Source organism: Canis lupus, chromosome 35 (assembly GCF_048164855.1).
Source record: "Canis lupus baileyi chromosome 35, mCanLup2.hap1, whole genome shotgun sequence".
NCBI lineage: Eukaryota > Metazoa > Chordata > Mammalia > Carnivora > Canidae > Canis > Canis lupus.
Genome location: NC_132872.1, coordinates 13553728 through 13573040, shown reverse-complemented (window position 1 = coordinate 13573040; position 19313 = coordinate 13553728). Strand labels below are relative to the sequence as shown.

The window sequence follows — 19313 nt, the reverse complement described above, 5'->3', positions numbered from 1 at the left end:
TTAGGACTTTTATACCTCACTAACAAGACTAACGAATTCCTCAAAGACAGAGTAATCTACAGCTGCAGTTAAAGATCACCCAGACAGGTGCCATAAGCTGCAATAATGAACAAGAAGCAACACTACAAAGTATATTTCCTTCACAATGATTTCATCCATAAAAGGTTTTTGCTGTAGTTTCCTCTTATTTGCCATATTATTTATTTCTATATATCTGATAACTTATCCAAATACCCTACATCTGGCAAAAGGTTAAGGTAAAGACAAGTGGCTTACTAACTAACTTGTTGGACAAGTACATTTTTTTTTTTTTTTGCAGAGTAATCAATCTAATAGCACTGTGTGTGTGAGCTGAGAAAAATAATTACAGCAGTTTATATATGTATATAAGGCACTAATTATGTGCCAAGGACTATATTCGTCAGTTAGTATGTATCACTGAAATCTCATAACAATACAATCAGGCAAGTTTCATAAACAGTAACTTGCAGAGCAGGAATTCAAACCTCCAAACTAGACTTTAATCATCACTCTGCTCCTTTTTTCAGAGTCCATGTGTAGATCCATCATATAAGGACACAGTCATAATACTAGAGTCTCTCCAATGTGAATCAAACTTGGGGGAAAAGAGAGAAAACTATTTTCTTCTCTAACTCTAAAGAAAATGCAGTTTAGCATACCTCCTTCATGATAGACAATCTCCTTCTCTCAAGATTAGAAACTTCTGGTTTCTGCTTCTTCCATTTTCTCCTCAAAGCTTTTTCTTGGAGTTCCCAGTGTACTAATGCTCTGTTCTTTGATTTGTGTATTTCATGACGACGTATCTGTACAAAAGAAAAAATATAAAAGAATGTTTCAGGAACAAAGAAGCTGCCTATTCAGATGGTGGGACCACCTAATTTAGTTCATCTTTTAAAAATTTCTTTCTGGTCCAAATGTGTATATTCATACATATTCATGACCAAAATTTTCAATCTTCTAAATTTTAAAAAGTGATAAAAAAAAAAAAGAATTATCCTAGAACTAGTAAACCTAGCAAAAAGACAAAATGAAAAAATATTAATTTCTACTTCCTTTGTACAAGACTATCCAATAAAATGTTATTTTCCAAACTACAGACCAGGATTCATTTAATGGACAGTAAAATCAATCAGTGGGTCAACCAACATTTTTAAAATAAAAAAGAATATAGAATAGAAAATGTTAAGAGTAAATCATATATAAGGAAGTTAATTATTGTTAAACTTTTCATTTACACGTGTGTACATGTACAATTACATACACACACACACACACATATACGTACACCAACACATACACACTGAATACAATGTAAAAAGGCACAAAGCTCACTAACCCATCTGTGGCAAAAACACACCCATTTCATAGTACTCACATCACTACCAAAAACTAACAATGCAATATTTTTATAGCCCTGCAATGGCTACATTTGGAAGTGGGTCACTGGAAATGTATAACTCCAGAAAAGTGGAATTCCTGAAGGAGAAATAAGAGCCATAGTTTAAGAGCAGAGGAGAGAGAGGAGTTCACTGAGATGGCTAAGGAATAGGAGCAGATATTGGCTTTACAAGCACTCTAGTATTCAGAACAATGAACATGAACAAAACCTATATGGCATCTGATAAAATATACTGCTGCGTTTTTACCATGTAAATACGAAATCAGTCCATTAAGAGACCAACAACCAAATACTGTGTAAGGATTCTGAACACAAAAAACAAATGAAGATGATATTTTTGAGATAACTGGGGTAGTATGAATATAGACTGGGAATTAGGCAATATCAAAAAATTATTGTTACTTTTGTTAGGTGTGATAATGGCATCGTGGTTACATAAGAAAATGTATTTTTTAAAACACAAACTGAATATGTTGGCACAAAATGCCATGTTATCTGGGATTTGCTTTAAAATGCAACAGTGAAGGAAGGAAAAGGTATGAAAAATGAAGCAACTATGGCAAAATTTATTAACTATTATATCTGGGTGAACAGTACATGGGAGATCTTTATGCTATTGCCCCCATTTCCATGTAACTTTGAAACTTCTCATAACAAAAAAATTTTAAATCAATAGGGCATCATTATTAACCTCAAAAATATTTAATGAGTATCTACCAGGATTAAGATTCCTAGGTCCACAAAGACATACAAGAGATAGACAGCCCTTATCCCTCAAAAGCATTAAAAATCTGCCCAGGGAGATTGGGCACATACAGTTGACCCTTTGCTGATACAAATTTGAACTGCACAGATCCACTTATACATGGATTTTTTTCAGTAACTATAGTATAGTACTGTAAGTGTATTTCTCTTCCTTACGATTTTAATAACATTTTCTTTTCTCTAGCTTACTTTATTGTAAGAATGCAGTATATAATACATATAACACACAGCTACTTATGTTATTGGTAAGGCTTCCTGTCAATGGTAGGCTATTAGTAGTTAAGTTGTGGGGAAGTAAAAACTTATATGCAGATTTCTGACTATGCAGGAGGTTGGCACCCCTAACCCCCACATTGTTCAAAGGCCAAATGTACAAATAAAGATAAATGAAATGCATTAGACAGCACATACGCTATGCCTCATGTACCTAGCAAGTACGACAACAGTTTAGAGGAGATACTAATTGTTGGGCAGCTTCAGAAAACTTCAAACTTAATACAAAACTATAAAAATCAAGACATTGTTGTGTCGTACAAGGATAGACATGTAGATCAGTGGTATAAAACTGAGAGCCCAAACTAAACCCTTAGGTTCACAGACAATTGATTTTCAGCAAGGGTATCAAGGTAATTCAATGAAGAAAGCATAGTCATTTTAACAAATGGTACATGGTTATCCATTTAGAGATGAAGTTGGACCCCATCTCATACTATACACAAAAATTAATTCAAAATGGATCAAAGACCTAAACATAAGAGCTAAAACTATGAAACTCTTAGAAGAAACATAGTAAATCTTTGTAAACCTTGGGTTAAACAATGGTCTCTTAGATATGATACTAAAAACACAGTTGACAAAAGAACAAACAGATAGACTGGAGTTATCAAAATTAAAAATTTGGGGGGCACCGGGTGGCTCAGTGGTTTAGCATCTGCCTTTGGCTCAGGTCATCAACCCGGGGTCCTGGGATCAACTCCTGCATCAGGCTTCCCGACAGAGAGTCTGCTTCTTCCTCTGCCTGTGTTTCTGCCTCTCTCATGAATAAATAAATAAATTCTTTAAAATTTTTTTTTTAATTTTTGTGCTTCAAAAGATATCATCAAGAAAATGAAAAGACAATCAAAAGAATGGGAGAAAATATTGACAAATCATATATCTGATAAGGAACTTGGATCCAGATTAGGCAAAGAACTCTTATAACTCTACAATAAAAACACAAGTATGGCAGCCCGGGTGGCTCAGCGGTTTAGTGCTGCATTCAGCCCAGGGCCTGATCCTGGAGACCCAGAATCGAGTCCCATATTGGGCTCCCTGCATAGAGCCTGCTTCTCTGCCTGTGTCTCTGCCTCTCTGTGTGTGTGTGTGTGTGTGTGTGTGTCTCACATAAATAAATAAAATCTTTAAAAAAATAAAATAAAATAATAAAAACACAAGTAATTAATTTTTATCTGGCTAAGGAATCTTTTTTTTTTTTTTAATTTTCCATTTATTCATGATAGACAGAGAGAGAGATGCAGAGACACAGCCAGAGGGAGAAGCAGGCTCCATGCTGGGAACCCAACACAGGACTCGATCCCGGGACTCCAGGATTGCGCCCTGGGCCGAAGGCAGGTGCCAAACCGCTGAGCCACCCAGGGATCCCCTGGCTAAGAAATCTGAATAGACATTTCTCCAAAAAAGATAATACAAATGGCCAATAAGCACACAAAAGGATGTTTAACATCATTAGTCACTAGGGAAAATAAAAAACACGAGACTCCACTTTACACTCACTAGGAAAACTAAAACAAAAAAATATGGTAATAACATGTGGCAAGGGATATGGAAAAATTGGAACCCTCATGCCTGCCGGTAAGAATGTAAATAGTGCAGCCACTTTGAAAAATTTGGCAGCTCCTCAGAAAGATAACGGTAGAGATACCACATGAGTCAGCAATTCTACTCCCAGGTATACAACAAGAGAACTGAGAACCTATGTTCACACGAAACTTGTATACGAATGTTCATAGCAGCCTCATTCATAATAGTCAAAAAGTGAAAATAATCCAATGTCCAGCAAAAGACAAATGGAAAAACAAAAAATATGGTATATCCTTACAATCAATGTAACAGTACCAGCAATAATAGGGATGAAGCATTGACACATACTACAACACAGATGAGCCTTGAAGACACTATGCGAGACACAAAAAGACACACACTGTATCCTATTTACGTGAGATGTCCAGAACAGGCACATATAGCACATAAAGCAGATTAGGTGTTGCCAGGTGTTGGAATGAATGAAGGCCTAAGGAGTGATTGTCAATGTGTACAGAGTTTTTTCAGGGAGTGATGAAAATGTTTTAAATTAGAAAACTATGATGGTGACATAACCCTATGAATATACTGAAGACCAATGGCTCATACACATTAAAAGGGCGGATTTTATAGTATGTGAATTATATTTCAATAAAGCTGCTTTTTAAAAAAATCTATAGCAGAAACCTTTTTAAAAGTAAGACTAAACTAGGATAAGGAAGCAAAGTAAGATTTGGACAGGTAGACAAGAAGGTAGAGAAACTGTTCTAAGTAAAGAAAATTGCATGAATTAAGGCTCAAATGTGGAAATACACAGGGCATATTCAAGAAATAAATTAGTACATTAGACTAAAGTATGATTGCAGATGGACATATCAATAAATAAGTTTAGAGATTTACATAGATAGCAAAAGACATACAGGGCAATACTAGAAGAGAGAGACTTGAACTATAAACCAAGTCTATCTAATAAAATTGTAATACATGCTAAGTGACATTCCTAGGTAAAATCAGGATGTCCAGGTGATATGCTTTTCAATTTTATATAGACAGAAGCAAGATTAAATATAACTAACCAACTTCCAGGAAGCGCCCCTGGTTTCTATTCTGAAGGTCAGGAACCAAATATCAAATGAAACACTGAATATATCTTTTGATATTAAACTTACCAGATCTTCAGGAGTTGCCCGATGAACTGTTAGATCATTCACAGTATTCTGCAAAATAGAGCAACTTTCTTTTAAAAAAAGAAAAAAAACTTATAAAATGTTAGTATATACCAGATTTTTTTAAAAAAATAGGATTTCAATATTTATTCGCTTTCTTTGGGTAATTTTCTTGCAGGAAAAAAATTTCTTTAAACTAGGTGAAAAAAAATTTTTTAATCAATTTTAGTTTATTTTTGATAAACTCATTTTCCTTTTTTTTTAATTTTTCAACTTTTTTTTTAAAGTAATCTCTATGGCTCAAACTCATAACTCTAAGATCAAGAGTTACATGCTCTACTGACTGAGCCAGCAAGGAACCTCTCAAAAGCCTTCTTTTATTAGTTTAAGCCTTGTGTACTTTTTTTCTCCTACATGCCAGATGGGCCTCAGTTAAAGGATTATGTACTTAACTAAGCATGCTAACCTCTAAGAAACCTTTCTTTGAAAAGTTAAGGGATTTGTCCAATCATCACATTTTAGCAAGATAAAATTGCTATTTTAAACTGAATGAAATTATTTCTATTTTTTACAATATATAAAAGAAATGTGTTTATTTTAATTAAAATAAAATGCTAGTTTTATTATTCAAACCTCTTACCATATTTTTTCACTCAGAGAGTTATGTCATACCTATGAATTTACACTGTTCATTTATCTGTGGTTAGGTATGAGTACAAAATGGATTTTAATGGCTGAAAGGTTTCAAAGTCCTGGGACCAAAAAGACTTCCTGTCCAGGAACTAGTATTCTCAATTTAAATATTAATATGGATTATTTTTAGTTGTCTTATTAAAAAATAACAGGCTATTTTTAGGTGTCTTACAGAAAATAAGCACTAAATTTACCAAGCAGGCATATATTATGTTAAAACAAGGAATAAAACAGGGTAGTATATAATTCAAAATGAGTAAGTTTAACTAAAATTGTAGTTTTCAAGCTGCATTCCAGGGAATGAGGCACCTCTAAAGAGTCCTAAAATATAAAACTGTGATTACTTTAGGGAGGTTAAATTTGTGTGCATGCAAACAACTTAAGCATAGAATGTTTCATACATAATAAGGGATAAAGTTTGAGGGCACTGTATAATTTCATCAAATGTGAAAACAGTCACTTCGTAAAAAGGCACTAAACCAACATGGCAGGTCTTCCACACCCCACAACTCCATTATTACCCTGGTCCATGTAAATAGCATCCCTTAGAATTGTGCAATGCGTAGTCTACGCAGCTTGAAGTAGCTGCCCTACAATTTGGCTCTCTCCAAAATGACTTCAGCCATTTTGTTACACAGATTTGGTAAGGCAGGAAATAAAACAAGTTAGGGTTCTTCTAATGGAAAGACAGGGAACTGGGTCTGGTGATATAACTTCTGATTTATTCAAAGACTAAACTTTTTGGCCATAGTTTAAATTAGTTCAGGGGTTTTCTACACTAAAACTGTTATTCCTTTCATATTAACTTAGAAAACCACAATATATAACCATAAGATCTTAAGAATCATTTTTAATAATCATAATAAAATTCAGGCATATAAGGGATATGCTTAGACTTAGTTGTCTTGGAAGAAAATATAATTTCATTAATGTTACTATTGCTTAAAACTATTTTCTTGAAATTACCTTTAAATATCATTTACAAGCCATTTCAAAGAACATCTCACTATTTTTATCAAAATAGTATTATTCAGTTTGCTCTCTCCTCCTTCATGTACCATTTACTCCAAATGACTTAAAACTACTTCCAAGGTCAGTCTACAAAAAATAGATTTTTCCAGCACTGGAGATAATAAAAAACAAATGAGGGAAATGTAATTTCAATGGTGGGTTTCCATTATGTTTTGAGCAATAGCATATCAGAATAAATACTAAATGTCCCACAGTAACCACTCTGAAGTGGACAACTTTTAAGTTATCACATGCAGTTTTTTTCCTTTTAATAAGTTTCACTGCCTTGGAATTACACCCTTATAATATTTTATAGCTAGGGGCATCTGGGTAGCTAAGCAGCTAAGCATCTGCCTTCAGCAGGTCATGATCCCAGGGTCCTGGGATCAAGTATCGCATCAGGTTCCAGTTCCATGCTCTCTCTCTCTCTCCCTCTCTCTCTCATAAATAAATAAAATCTTTTTTAAAAATATTATAGCCAATCAGATGACAACAAAGCAATATAAACATAGGTAAGTCCCCCTGAGCCACTTCAAAAAGGCTCTCAGTTTGCTCAGAAGTTTCCAAGTCCAAAAGAAACTCTGAGATCCAAAGTAGTCCCTGACTAGTTGCTCTCCACAACAGAAAGTAAAGACACCTAAAGTGTCAATGGTTCAAACTAAAGTACCAAGCTGTGAAAGATAAAGATACCCTTGATAATACCAAACAGTAATCAGAATGGGAGCCAGGAATCATATGTCCCAGGTACTTGAGACTTGTCTTCTAAAGAGAACCTTTGTACTGAAACTGACCAGCTTCTGGAGGTGAAAAAGAAATAATTCAAGGAATAAGAGAGCAAGAATTACCCACTTTTCAGCCAAAAATGCCACTCACATGATTATGATAGCACTGGTTGCTATAGGCAAATCTTAAGAAAGTACAAAAAAATTCAGATTTCAGTGACACAGTTTAGCTACAGTTGCCTTAAAACAGTGAGTTCTCAAAGTGGAGGAGGCCGTACTTTTTAAAAACATACTTCCCGCCTTCTTAAGATTTCCTCTTCAAAGGAGATATAAGTTACGAACTTGACATGTGGATTCTAAAAGATCCCCACAGGATTCTGCTCTTCCCTCCAAGACCTGGGATATAACATGCCCAGAAACCCATTCCACCCTATTACATTCAGAGCCCTGGATCGAGTGACTAGGGCCATGTCATCACATCTATCCCTCCAGAGCAATCTTACAGGTTTATTATCCCATCTAGACTTACATCCCATTCTTGCTTCAGTGATGTTTTCTTCTTCCTTACTTTCAGCACTTTCCTTCCTCCTCCCCGGGGACCATAACGGTTCACTCTGACAAGTGACATCTAGAAGCAATAATCATTATCAAATTTTTAAGATACAAGAAAAAGTGGTAATTACATCTCACTGGATAAGGACAAAGACATCTAGGAAAATAAACTTTCAAGGGTCAGAAGAAAAATGTAAGCATAATGAAAGGAACAGTCTACCAAAATACTTGGTTCTCTCCCTTCACAATTAAAAAGCTGTACTGATAACTATGATAAAACAGGTTCTAAGTTAATAACTTATGTATATTTGCTTAATAAAGAACTCCAGGAATACAAATTATGATATAAAGCACAGAGCAACGACAACGGGCATAAACTTTGTCATTAGTTACAAACTAAATAATTAACAGAGAAAATGTCAGTCATTGGCTAACAATCTGAAAACAAAAGGAAAAAGGCAAAGAGAGCTATAGCTTTTTGTTAAGCATCCTAGCACTTAAAATCACTAGCTTACTTGCCTAAGATAAAAATGGCTAAATTTTAGAGAACAAATGAGTTACAACATTTCTAGTATATTTCCACATAATACTAAATAGCGGTGATTACTGATACTAAACCAGCATTTAGAAATTGCCAATATTTGCTTGGCACTCTTAAAATAGCAATGCTACAGACACTGGATGAAATATTACACAAAATTAGAAAAAGGCTCATAGTCCCTGTACACTAGAATTTTACAATACATATATGTGACTTTTAACAAGCGACATATGTACATGACTCCCATTCCAAAACTTCATTATACACCTAAATTTAATTACAGAACTTTGAAGCTGACCCCTTATTCCAAATTATCCTGAAACAAAGACTGTAGTATTTTCCTTAAGTACATTTTTAAAAAATGATTTGGTCTACTATAACAAAAAACATCTAAATGCGAGTATTTTCATGAGCTTCTCAGTTCTCTTCGCTTTGTTTTATCAATCACATTGACTCTTCAAACATGTTATCTATTTTCAGGGTTTACAATCCAGCAAAAAGGTAAGTCACATATGAGTCAGAGAATAACACTTAAGTCATATTATGAAGACAGTGTTGATGGTAATGAGGACAGTGGAGATGGTGATAATGACGGCAATAGCTAACACAAGTCAGGTATTGTTCTAAGTAAGCTCTTCCCACACAGTATTTCCTTTAATCCTAACAGTAATTCCAGTAAGCATTTACTATTTATTACTCATTTTACAGATGAGAAAGCTAAGGGATGAAGAAATAACCAACTGTGAAGGTCACAAAGTAAGTGGTAGAACCATAAATACCATTTTAAAAGATAGGGAATAGAGGAGTGCCTATGGAATAGAGGTGGCTCAGTTGGGTGGGCAACCAAATCTTTGTTTTGGCTCAGGTCGTGATCTCAGGGTCAGGGTCAAGAGATACAGCGCATCAGGTTCCATGCTTAGCAGGGAGTCTACTTAAAGATTCTCTCCTGCCCCTCCCCTCGACTCATGTTTCCACATGAGTGCACTCTTTCTCAAATAAATAGAGTATCTTTGTTAAAAATAAACAAATTTGGTGCCTGGGTGGCTCAGTCAGTAAAGCATCTGCCTTCAGCTCAGGTCACGATTTTGGGATTCTGGGATTGAACTCTGCATCTGGCTCCCTGCTCAGTGGGGAATCTGCTTCCCCCTCACCCTCTTCCTCTGCATCTGTCCTCTACTCATGCTCTCTCTCTCTCTCTCTCTCTCACAAATAAATAAAATCTTTAAAAAAATAAAAATAAACAAATAAACAAAAGATATGGAAGAGAAAAACCTAAAAGTCCAAAACAAACCCCTACGTTTATAGTCAGTTTATTTTCAACAGAGGTGCCAACAAACAATTCAATAGGGAAAGAAGTCTTTTCAATAAGTGGTGCTGGGACAAGTGGAGATCTATATGAAAAAGAATGAATCAAGATCTCCACCTCACAACATATATAAAAATTAACTAAAAATAAATCACCAACTTCAAAATAAGAGCTAAAATTATTAAACTCCCAACAGAAAACATAAGTGTGAATCTTCATGAACCTTGGGTTAAGCAATGGTTTCTTAGATAGAACACTAAAAGAATAAGCAGACTCCATCAAAATTAAAACTTTTGTGCTTCAAAATTATAATTATAATTGTAAAATGGAACTAATTAAAGACATAAATAGCCAAGAACCCCTACCTAGCACATACTAAGTTCTGCTTAGGATCAATGACTATGGTGTCAGTGACAACTATTAGTCCTTTCCCAAATGAGACAAAAAGGGGGTTAGAGAGATTAAGTATATTATATTGCTCAAAAGTCACACAAATAATAATGGGCAGCTGGCAGGTGACATTCAAAACCAGGTCTGAAAAAAAAAAAAGAAAAAAAAACAGGTCTGACTACATATAATGCACTTCCTAGAAAATGGCACTAACACTGAGTCATCTCTGGTTGGTTATAGATTTTCCAAATTTTTTACAATGAACCCATATTACTCTTAAAATAATTCAAGTTATATTATTTAAAATACTATACTTATTCAGAGGCTGAAATTCTCCCAGCCTCAATTCTAAAAATCCAACCATGAATCTGAAGTATGCAAAAGTTTATGAACAATCAAAAAGGCCCATATACTTCTTTCTTCCACTATTGAGGCCCTAGATATAGGTGAGGCCCTCAATATAACAGTATCTGAAATTTAGGAAAAGCAGTATCTTTTAAATCATAGCTATTTGTACGCGAATGATGACTTCTGATGACAAATATAAATGTATCCAAACAACTTTTCTTGAGCAAAGAGATATAGAAATTAATAGAAACAATTGAACAGGGGCAGCTGGGTGGCTCAGTAGGTTGAGTCTCTGCCTTCAGCTCAGGCTGTGATTCCAAGAACCTGGGACTGAGCCTTGTTGGGCTTCCCGCTCTGGGGGAGCCTGCTTCTCCCTCTCCCTCTGCTTCTCCCCTCTGCTCCTGTTCTCTCTCTCAAATAAATAGAATCTTTTTTTAAAAAAAAACTAACGGGGATCCCTGGGTGGCGCAGTGGTTTAGCGCCTGCCTTTGGCCCAAGGCGCGATCCTGGAGACCCGGGATCGAGTCCCACGTCAGGCTCCCGGTGCATGGAGCCTGCTTCTCCCTCTGCCTGTGTCTCTGCCTCTCTCTCTCTCTCTCTCTGTGACTATCATAAAATAAATAAAAATTAAAAAAAAAAAAAAACTAACAAACATTGAACAAATGCCTGAGCATTATTTATGGGAATGTGAAGTTATCAATTTTAGCATAAGAAAATGTTATGTCCAAATAAAACCATATTCACTGAAAAACAAAAAAGTGATGAAATGAATGTATATTCTATGGTCTGAATGTGTCCTTCCAAAATTCATGTTGAATCCTAATCCTCAAAGGTGATGGTATTAGGAGGTGAGGGCTTTGGAAAGTGGGGCCTTTGGGAGGCAGAGCCCTCGTGAATGGGGCCAGTACTGTCATCAGAGGCTCCAGAGAGATCCCTAATCCCTTTCACCATCTGAGGACACAGCAAGGTGCTGGCTGTGAACTGGGAAGAGGACCCTTACTGGAACATGACCATGCTGGAGCCTTGATCCTGGACTTCACAATCTCCAGAACTATGAGAAAAAAATTTCTCATTTTTGAGCTACTTAGTCTCTGGTATTTTGATATGGAAATCTGAATGGACTAAGACAGGACACACCAGTTTCCTTTTTTTTTTTTTTTTTTTTTTTAACTTCAATTTAGCCTAGCAAAGCTGGCTGTGATTACCCACAATGAAAATGCCATCATATAATCCCTTACCCTTGAGTTTGGATAGGATCCATGGACTTGTTTGGGTTTTCTTCCCCCCGTGATTTGTTTTATCCAACAACACGAGGCAAACGTGAGGAGATGTCACTCCTGTTTTCACATTATGTTTTACGGGTCTCTGTCTTACGAGAGTAGAACGAGTCTTTCCTGCTGGCCCTGAAGAAGCCAATCGCCACTTGTGACTGCCCATGAAAAGGGCCATAAGGCTGGGAATTCAGATGACTGTGGGCAGCCCACAGCAGAAAGTCAGTAAAAAGACCCCTCGGCATACAGCCATAAGCGGCAATGAATTCTCCCAACAACCAAAGGGACGTGAGCCTGGAAGCGGACTTTTCCCGAGCTGGGCTCTAGATGAGAACACAGACCACCAACACCTTAATCATGCCTCTGTGAGACCCTAAGCACACAACCCCACTAAACCATGTCCAAATTCCTGCCTCACAGAAACCATGTGGTAATAAAGGAGTACTGTTTTAAGCCACCAGGTTTGTGGTGTTTTGTTACACAGCGTAGGAGACTAATACAGTGGCCAACTCTAAATTCCAGCCTGCGTGTGCTGAGGTCACAAACGGAGAACTAAGCTGCTGTCCCACTCGTGGATTCCCCTTCACCAGCTAACTTCTGTAACGTGGGAACCACCCTTGCCCTGAAAAGTGTCCTCTTGAACAGCACCAATACGAGCGGTCATATCTTTTCTTAACCCAGGATGAGACCTCGTAGTCTGACAAAGGTATTTTGACCTATTTACAGAAATCAGGTATCATCAGGGAGCTACAGCTTACATACCGATGTGTGAGGCTGCAGAGATATTCTCATAGTACTAAGGAGTACAAAATCGGCACAGCCCAGAAAATCTAGGCCTGTTTGGAGAAAATCCAAAATATTAATAGCTTCCCAAAGGATGAAAGTGTTGGCGACTTCTTACCTCTAAAGCCCTTTCCAACTCTATAGACTCCCACTGCTGGAGGCCCTCCTCTCCCTTGGCTTCCACGACATTCTCCCGGCTTCTCTCCTATTCATCTCTCCCTTTCTTTGCAGGCTCTGTTGGTCCCTCTTCAGATACCACATAATCAAAAAGCTCCACAGTCCTATCCCAAGCCTCTTATCTTTCCATTGGACACTCTCTCTCTTCATTCAGTAATTGCTGTTGAGAATCTCTCACCTGCCAGACTCTGGCCAGGCACTGGAGATCAAACAGTAGACAGGTCTAATATGGGGCCAGCTCTCATGCGGCTTCCTTTCCAGATCACCTAGAGGGAGTTCACATCTTCCCTCTGTGATCTCGCTCCTTCCATTGAACGAAGCTACAAATGCCCTGGGCATATAGACACACTGTAGAAATGAGCCCCAAATCATCAAGGATTCACGTTTTCCCCCAACACCCCAAAGTGCTCATTTCCAACTGCCTTCTGTATACATCTCCCAAACATCTCACATACAGTGTAGTCAAAATACAACTTAATCACCCACGTCCCCTCCCTACCAACCTCTAGTCCTTACTACATAACCGGTAAGCTCAGTGGAACAAACAGAATGACCATCCTTCTGGTTGCTCCAGTTTGAAACCTTAGCATCACCTTCTGATCCCTCTTGTCTCGTAGCCAATCAGATACCAGAATCTGTGCATTCTTTCCCTGGAATAACCCTCTCTCATCCTTCCCCCCCTCTTCATCAAAACCAGCTAGACGTGGCGAAAAGGGGAAAACAATCTTCCTGGTGGGAGGGAGTAAAGGCATTTGCAAAGGGCTTGACAAGTTCAGTTGGACCAGAACCGAGAAGGTGAGAGTCTAGAAAGAGGATGCAAAGGGACAGAGAGGACAGACCCTTAGAGAGGCCCTCTAAGCTACAGCAGTTGGGACACAATCCTAAAGCGACCCTCAGGAAGCCGCTGGAGGTCCCCAAATAAGGAGAATTACGGTGAGATTTAGCAAATCCTCTCTGGCTAGAGGGGAACAGGGCCTCCTTCCCTACATTGCTCCTGCAGTCAATCCTTTACCCGGATCTAAGGACAGAGGGCAGCTCTCAGCCCCAGAGGACCGTGGCTCTCCCCCGCAGGGAGGAATCCAGGGCCCAGCCGCGGCCCTCGGGCCCTCTGCCCTCCTCGGAGGCCCGCCGGCCTCCGTCTCCCGCCCGTGCAAGGGTCGCCCGCCCTTGTGGGTCCCGCCATCCTTTCTGCGCGGCGTGCAACACCCTTCCGCCTCGCACTCACCCCCAAGGCTCTCTCGGGCGGCCCCTCCTGCGCATGCGGCCCCCTGAAGCCGCCCTCCCTGCGCCCCGGCCTCCCGCCAGTCTGCAGCGTCCCGGGCGGCTACGGGAGGCTCCGCCCCCCCCCCCCCCCGCCCCCGGCCGGCAGCAGGAGCGCACTCAGGGCCGGGGCGCCACACACCAGGGTAAGGGGCCGGGGCCCGGGGAGACCAGGGGGCACAGGCGGCAGGCCTCCGCCGCGCCGTCGCCACCTGCCTTGCCGTCGGCCGACCGCCGCCTCCGCCGCCACTAAACCACCTCCAGGCGCCAGAGCCGCCCGGCCCGCCACAGGTTCGCGCAGCCCGCCACTTCCGGGACGTTGCCTAGGCTACCCAGGCCCCGCCCCTCGCCGGCCCGGATGCGGTGCGGCCAGTGCGCAGGCGCCGACTCGGGGCGTCCCGGGAACCCGGGGGCGGGGAGGCACCTGCGCTGCCGCGCTCCAGCCCTGGGCTCCCCGCGAGGCGCGAGGCTCGGGGCCGCGCTGCGGGCGGTGGGCGTGAAGCCTTCGCCACTTTCTCGTGAATTCCCTAAAACAAAGTTGTCGACAGGCTTCACACATAATAGGCTTCACTTATGATATCTACTTGTTTTCACCTTTATTGATTTTTTTCACATATAATTACTTATTTTCACAATAGGCTTCACATATAATATTTACTTGGTTTCACCTTTTTTGATCTTTTTCTTTCACATATAACATTTACTTGTGTCCACAATAGGCTTCACGTATAATATTTACTTGTTTTCACTTTTACTGATCTTTTTTTCACATATGACATTTACTTGTTTTCACAATAGGCTTCACATATAATATTTACTTCTTTTCGCCTTTATTGATCTTTTTTCTCACTTACAATATTTACTTGTTTTCACAATAGGCTTCACATATAATATTTACTTGTTTTAGCCGTTTTTGATCTTTTTTTCACATATAACATTTACTTGTGTTCACAATAGGCTTCACATATAATATTTACTTGTTTTAGCCGTTTTTTATCTTTTTTTCACTTATAACATTTACTTGTGTTCACAATAGGCTTCACGTATAATATTTACTTGTTTTCACTTTTACTGATTTTTTTTTCACATATGACATTTACTTGTTTTCACAATAGGCTTCACTTATAATATCTACTTGTTTTCACCTTTATTGATCTTTTTTTCTCACCTATAATATTTACTTGTTTTCACAATAGGCTTCACATAAAATATTCACTTGTTTTAGCCGTTTTTGATCTTTTTTTCACATATAACATTTACTTGTGTTCACAATAGTCTTCACATATAATATTTACTTGTTTTCACTTTTATTGATCTTTTTTTCTCACCTATAATATTTACTTGTTTTCACAATAGGCTTCACATATAATATTTACTTGTTTTCGCCTTTTTTGATCTTTTTCTTTCACATATAACATTTACTTGTTTTCACCTTTCTTAATCTTTTCTTTTTCCCAAAAAAAAAAGTGTGTGTTACCGCCTACCAATGTGCCAATAGGCTATGCTAGATCCTGCGGGATCAAAAAAACAGGCAAGATTCTTGTCCTCAATAAGATTACTGTATAGTAGCAAACAGCCATCAACGACACAAATGTAAAATTAGGACTATGACAAGTGCTAGAAGTTACTAGACACTAAATTTATAGGATATTTATAAGGGGATCCCTGGGTGGCTCAGCGGTTTAGCGCCTGCCTTTGGCCCGGGGTGTAATCCTGGAGTCCTGGGATCGAGTCCCGCGTCGGGCTCCCGGTGTGGAGCCTGCTTCTCCCTCTGCCTGTGTCTCTGCCTCTCTCTCTCTCTCTCTCATGAATAAATAAATAAAATCTTTTTTAAAAAAAAGGAATATTTATAGGAATTACTCAGGAAAGCTGGAAAGTAGATGAGTCCGCTACCAGGGACGCATAAAACATTCCTGCGGAGGGAGCTACGTAGGCGAAGCTGCGGTGGCAAGAGCAAAGAACTGGAAGAAGTTGAGCGTATCTGGAGATCAGAGAGCTTGGTGTAAGGGAAGCTGGCTTAAGAGGCTAGAGCCAGGACAGGAAGAGCTGTGTAGGCCTATTAAGGACTTTTCAAAGCATTTTGTTTGGAAACGGAGTTAATTTGCTCCAATATGACACCTTCCATTAGTCCCTATTTTTCAACTGTTAAGACTTATCCATACAGAGATCAGCAAACATACTCAGCACCTTCTAGATGCAAAGAACTGCCTTCTAGGGCAGCCCGGGTGGCTCAGGGGTTTAGGGCCGCCTTCAGCCCAGGGCATGATCCTGGAGACCCGGAATCGAGTTCCACGTCAGGCTCCCTGCATGGAGCCTGCTTCTCCCTCTGCCTGTGTCTCTGTGCCTCTCTCTCTCTCTGTCTCTCATGAATAAATAAATAAAATCTTTGGGGGAAAAAAAAGAAGAACTGCCTTCTAATAGTTTCCACTCTAATTAGGAAGGTTTGAGGTAGATACATTCGCTGGTCAATCAATATAACCGTTCCTTGCACACATACTCAACTCCCTACCCCTCTATGAATTACTGTAATACTGGGCAAACCCACAATTCTGGCCATAGCAAAACTAATTACTAAGTGCCTGCAACTTTGCAACTCAAACTGGAAGGAGAAAAATACCCAACCATCCTGACTTTAAATTCATGATCACTAAGTTTAAGTGTGCCCTTAAAGATGCCTGAAAACCATATTAAAGTTCCCCCAAAAAATAAATAAATAAATAAATAAATAAATAAATAAATAAATAAACAAACATAATAATTAAATTGCTCAGAAACAGTGATTTAAAAAAATTAAAGCACTGAAAGAGAAACATTAAGAGAAACAAAAATAAGGATAACATTATATTTTTCATCAGAAACTTTGCAAGTGAGGAGACAGAATAGTTAAATATATTGAAAGAAAATGACTGTCAACCTAGAATTCTATATCTGTCAAAAATAGCTTTTTAAAATAAGGATAGGGATCCCTGGGTGGTGCAGCGGTTTGGTGCCTGCCTTTGGCCCAGGGCGCGATCCTGGAGACCCGGGATCGAATCCCACATCAGGCTCCTGGTGCATGGAGCCTGCTTCTCCCTCTGCCTATGTCTCTGCCTCTCTCTCTCTCTCTCTCTCTGGGACTATCATAAATAAATAAAAATTTTAAAAAATTAAAATAAGGATAAAATAAAGATACCTTTACACATAACTGATAGAATTTATCACCAGCAGATCCTCACCAGAAGTGTTGAAGTAAATACTTCAAGCAAAGGAAAACAATCCTTTGTATAATATTACTTGCAGGTAGACTGTAATAAGCTAAAGATGTATATCATAAACCCAAAAGCCATCACTAAAATAACTTATGGCTAAAAGAGGTATTTATAAAGAGTTTACAAAAGAAATACTAAAAATTAGCTGACTAATATAAAAGTAAGCACAAAAAGTACAAAAAAGGAAACAAAGAACAGGTGGGAGAAATAGAAAACAAATAGCAAAATAACAGGATCATATCAATTATTACATTAAATGTAAATGGACTAAATACCCCTATTAAAAGGCAGAGATCATCAGATTAATTTTTTTATTGCTGCCTACTAGAAGAAACATACATTAAATATAAAAACTGAAGTCTTAAGTACAAAGATAGAAAAAGACATGTTAACATTAGTCAAATGAAGTTAGAATGGCCTAATCAGTATTAGAGGAACAAATTTTCAGAGTAAAAAATATTACCAGGGATTTAAAAAAGTAATTTCACGATGGCAAAGAGGACATTAAATCAAAAATATATAAAAATCCTAAACAATCATTCACTAAATAAGAGCTCTTCAAAATAAATGAAGCAAAAACTGACACAACTGCAATGTAAAATAAAAAGTCCACAATTATAGTCAGAAATCTCAATGCCATTCAGTGAATAATTTATAATACAAGTAGGCAGAAAATCAGCTAGACCTTTAAACAAATTGATCCAGAAAATTACCTATAAATTACCAATATCAGCAATGAGAGAGGTGGAATATTCAACAGACACTAAAAGAATGTATTTTGAACAACTGTATAGTAATAAATTTGATAACACAGATAAAACGGACAACTTTCCTAAAAGACATAAATTATCAAAGCTTTCTCAAGAAAAAAATGATATTTCTCAAGAAAAAAGAAAAAAATGAATAGCTCTGTATCAATTACAGAAATTTAAATTTCAGAAGAAAAAAAACAAACAAAAGAAGCTTCCCACAAAGAAAAATAGAGGCTTAGATGGCTTTACTGGTGAATTCTACCAAACATGTGGGGAAGAAATTTCACCTATTCTATACAAACTATTTCAAAAAAATTGAAAAGGAGGGAATATCTCCCAATTCCCTATGAGATCACTCTTACCCTGATAACTAAACCAGAGAGAGACATTACAAGAAAGAAAACAACACTACAGAATATCTCTAGTGAATGTAGGTGTAAAAATTCTTAGCAAAAAAAATTTAAGATTCTTCTAACAAAGTAATTATGCTGAGCAAAAGAAGTCAAACAAAAAGAGAGCACATACTGTATGGATCCATTTACATAAGACTCTAGAAAATGAAAACTAATACAGTGACAGAAAACAGACCACTTGTTACTTGGGAATAGAAAGGAAGCAGAGAAGAAGCAGGAGAGAGATACAAAAGAGGAAGGAAACTTTAGAGTAAGGTATATATAGATAATGGTTTCACAGATATGTATATATCTAACACAGGTGATATGTGTGCTTTAAATATGTGAAGTTGGGGATCCCTGGTTGGCGCAGCGGTTTAGCGCCTGCCTTTGGCCCAGGGTGCGATCCTGGAGACCCGGGATGGAATCCCACGTCAGGCTCCCGGTGCATGGAGCTTGCTTCTCCCTCTGCCTGTGTCTCTGCCTCTGTGTGTGTGTGTGTGTGTGTGTGACTGTCATAAATTTAAATAAATAAATAAATAAATAAATAAATAAATAAATAAATAAATAAAGTTAAAAAAAATATGTGAAGTTCATTGTCAGTTACACTCAAAAAGCTGTTTATATAGATTTCTCTGGGTGGTCCATATATAAGCCAGATGTGCTCCCCAAATCATAAGATGTCCCACTTCTATTCTAATTCTGACTTCCCATTC

General features: G+C 38.2%; 1 protein-coding gene across 9 annotated transcripts in view; it reads right to left on the bottom strand.

The window, feature by feature from the left end:
* The window catches only part of SPICE1 (spindle and centriole associated protein 1), a 57674-nt gene extending 43117 nt beyond the window's left edge, over window positions 1-14557 (bottom strand). For 3 of the 9 annotated variants that reach the window (XM_072811745.1, XM_072811752.1, XM_072811751.1), the window contains exons 1-4: window positions 14422-14557; window positions 8107-8205; window positions 5155-5202; window positions 681-824 (exon numbers count right to left, since the gene is read on the bottom strand). In XM_072811745.1, coding sequence (XP_072667846.1) covers window positions 681-824; window positions 5155-5202; window positions 8107-8205 — 291 coding nt within the window. In that variant the 5' untranslated portion in view covers window positions 14422-14557. Of the gene's footprint in view, window positions 1-680; window positions 825-5154; window positions 5203-8106; window positions 8206-11952; window positions 12309-13123; window positions 13294-14170; window positions 14311-14421 lie in introns of those variants that run through there. The other 6 variants (XM_072811746.1, XM_072811750.1, XM_072811747.1 and 3 more) reach the window with 6 other exon arrangements.
* Between the last annotated feature and the right edge of the window lie 4756 nt (window positions 14558-19313).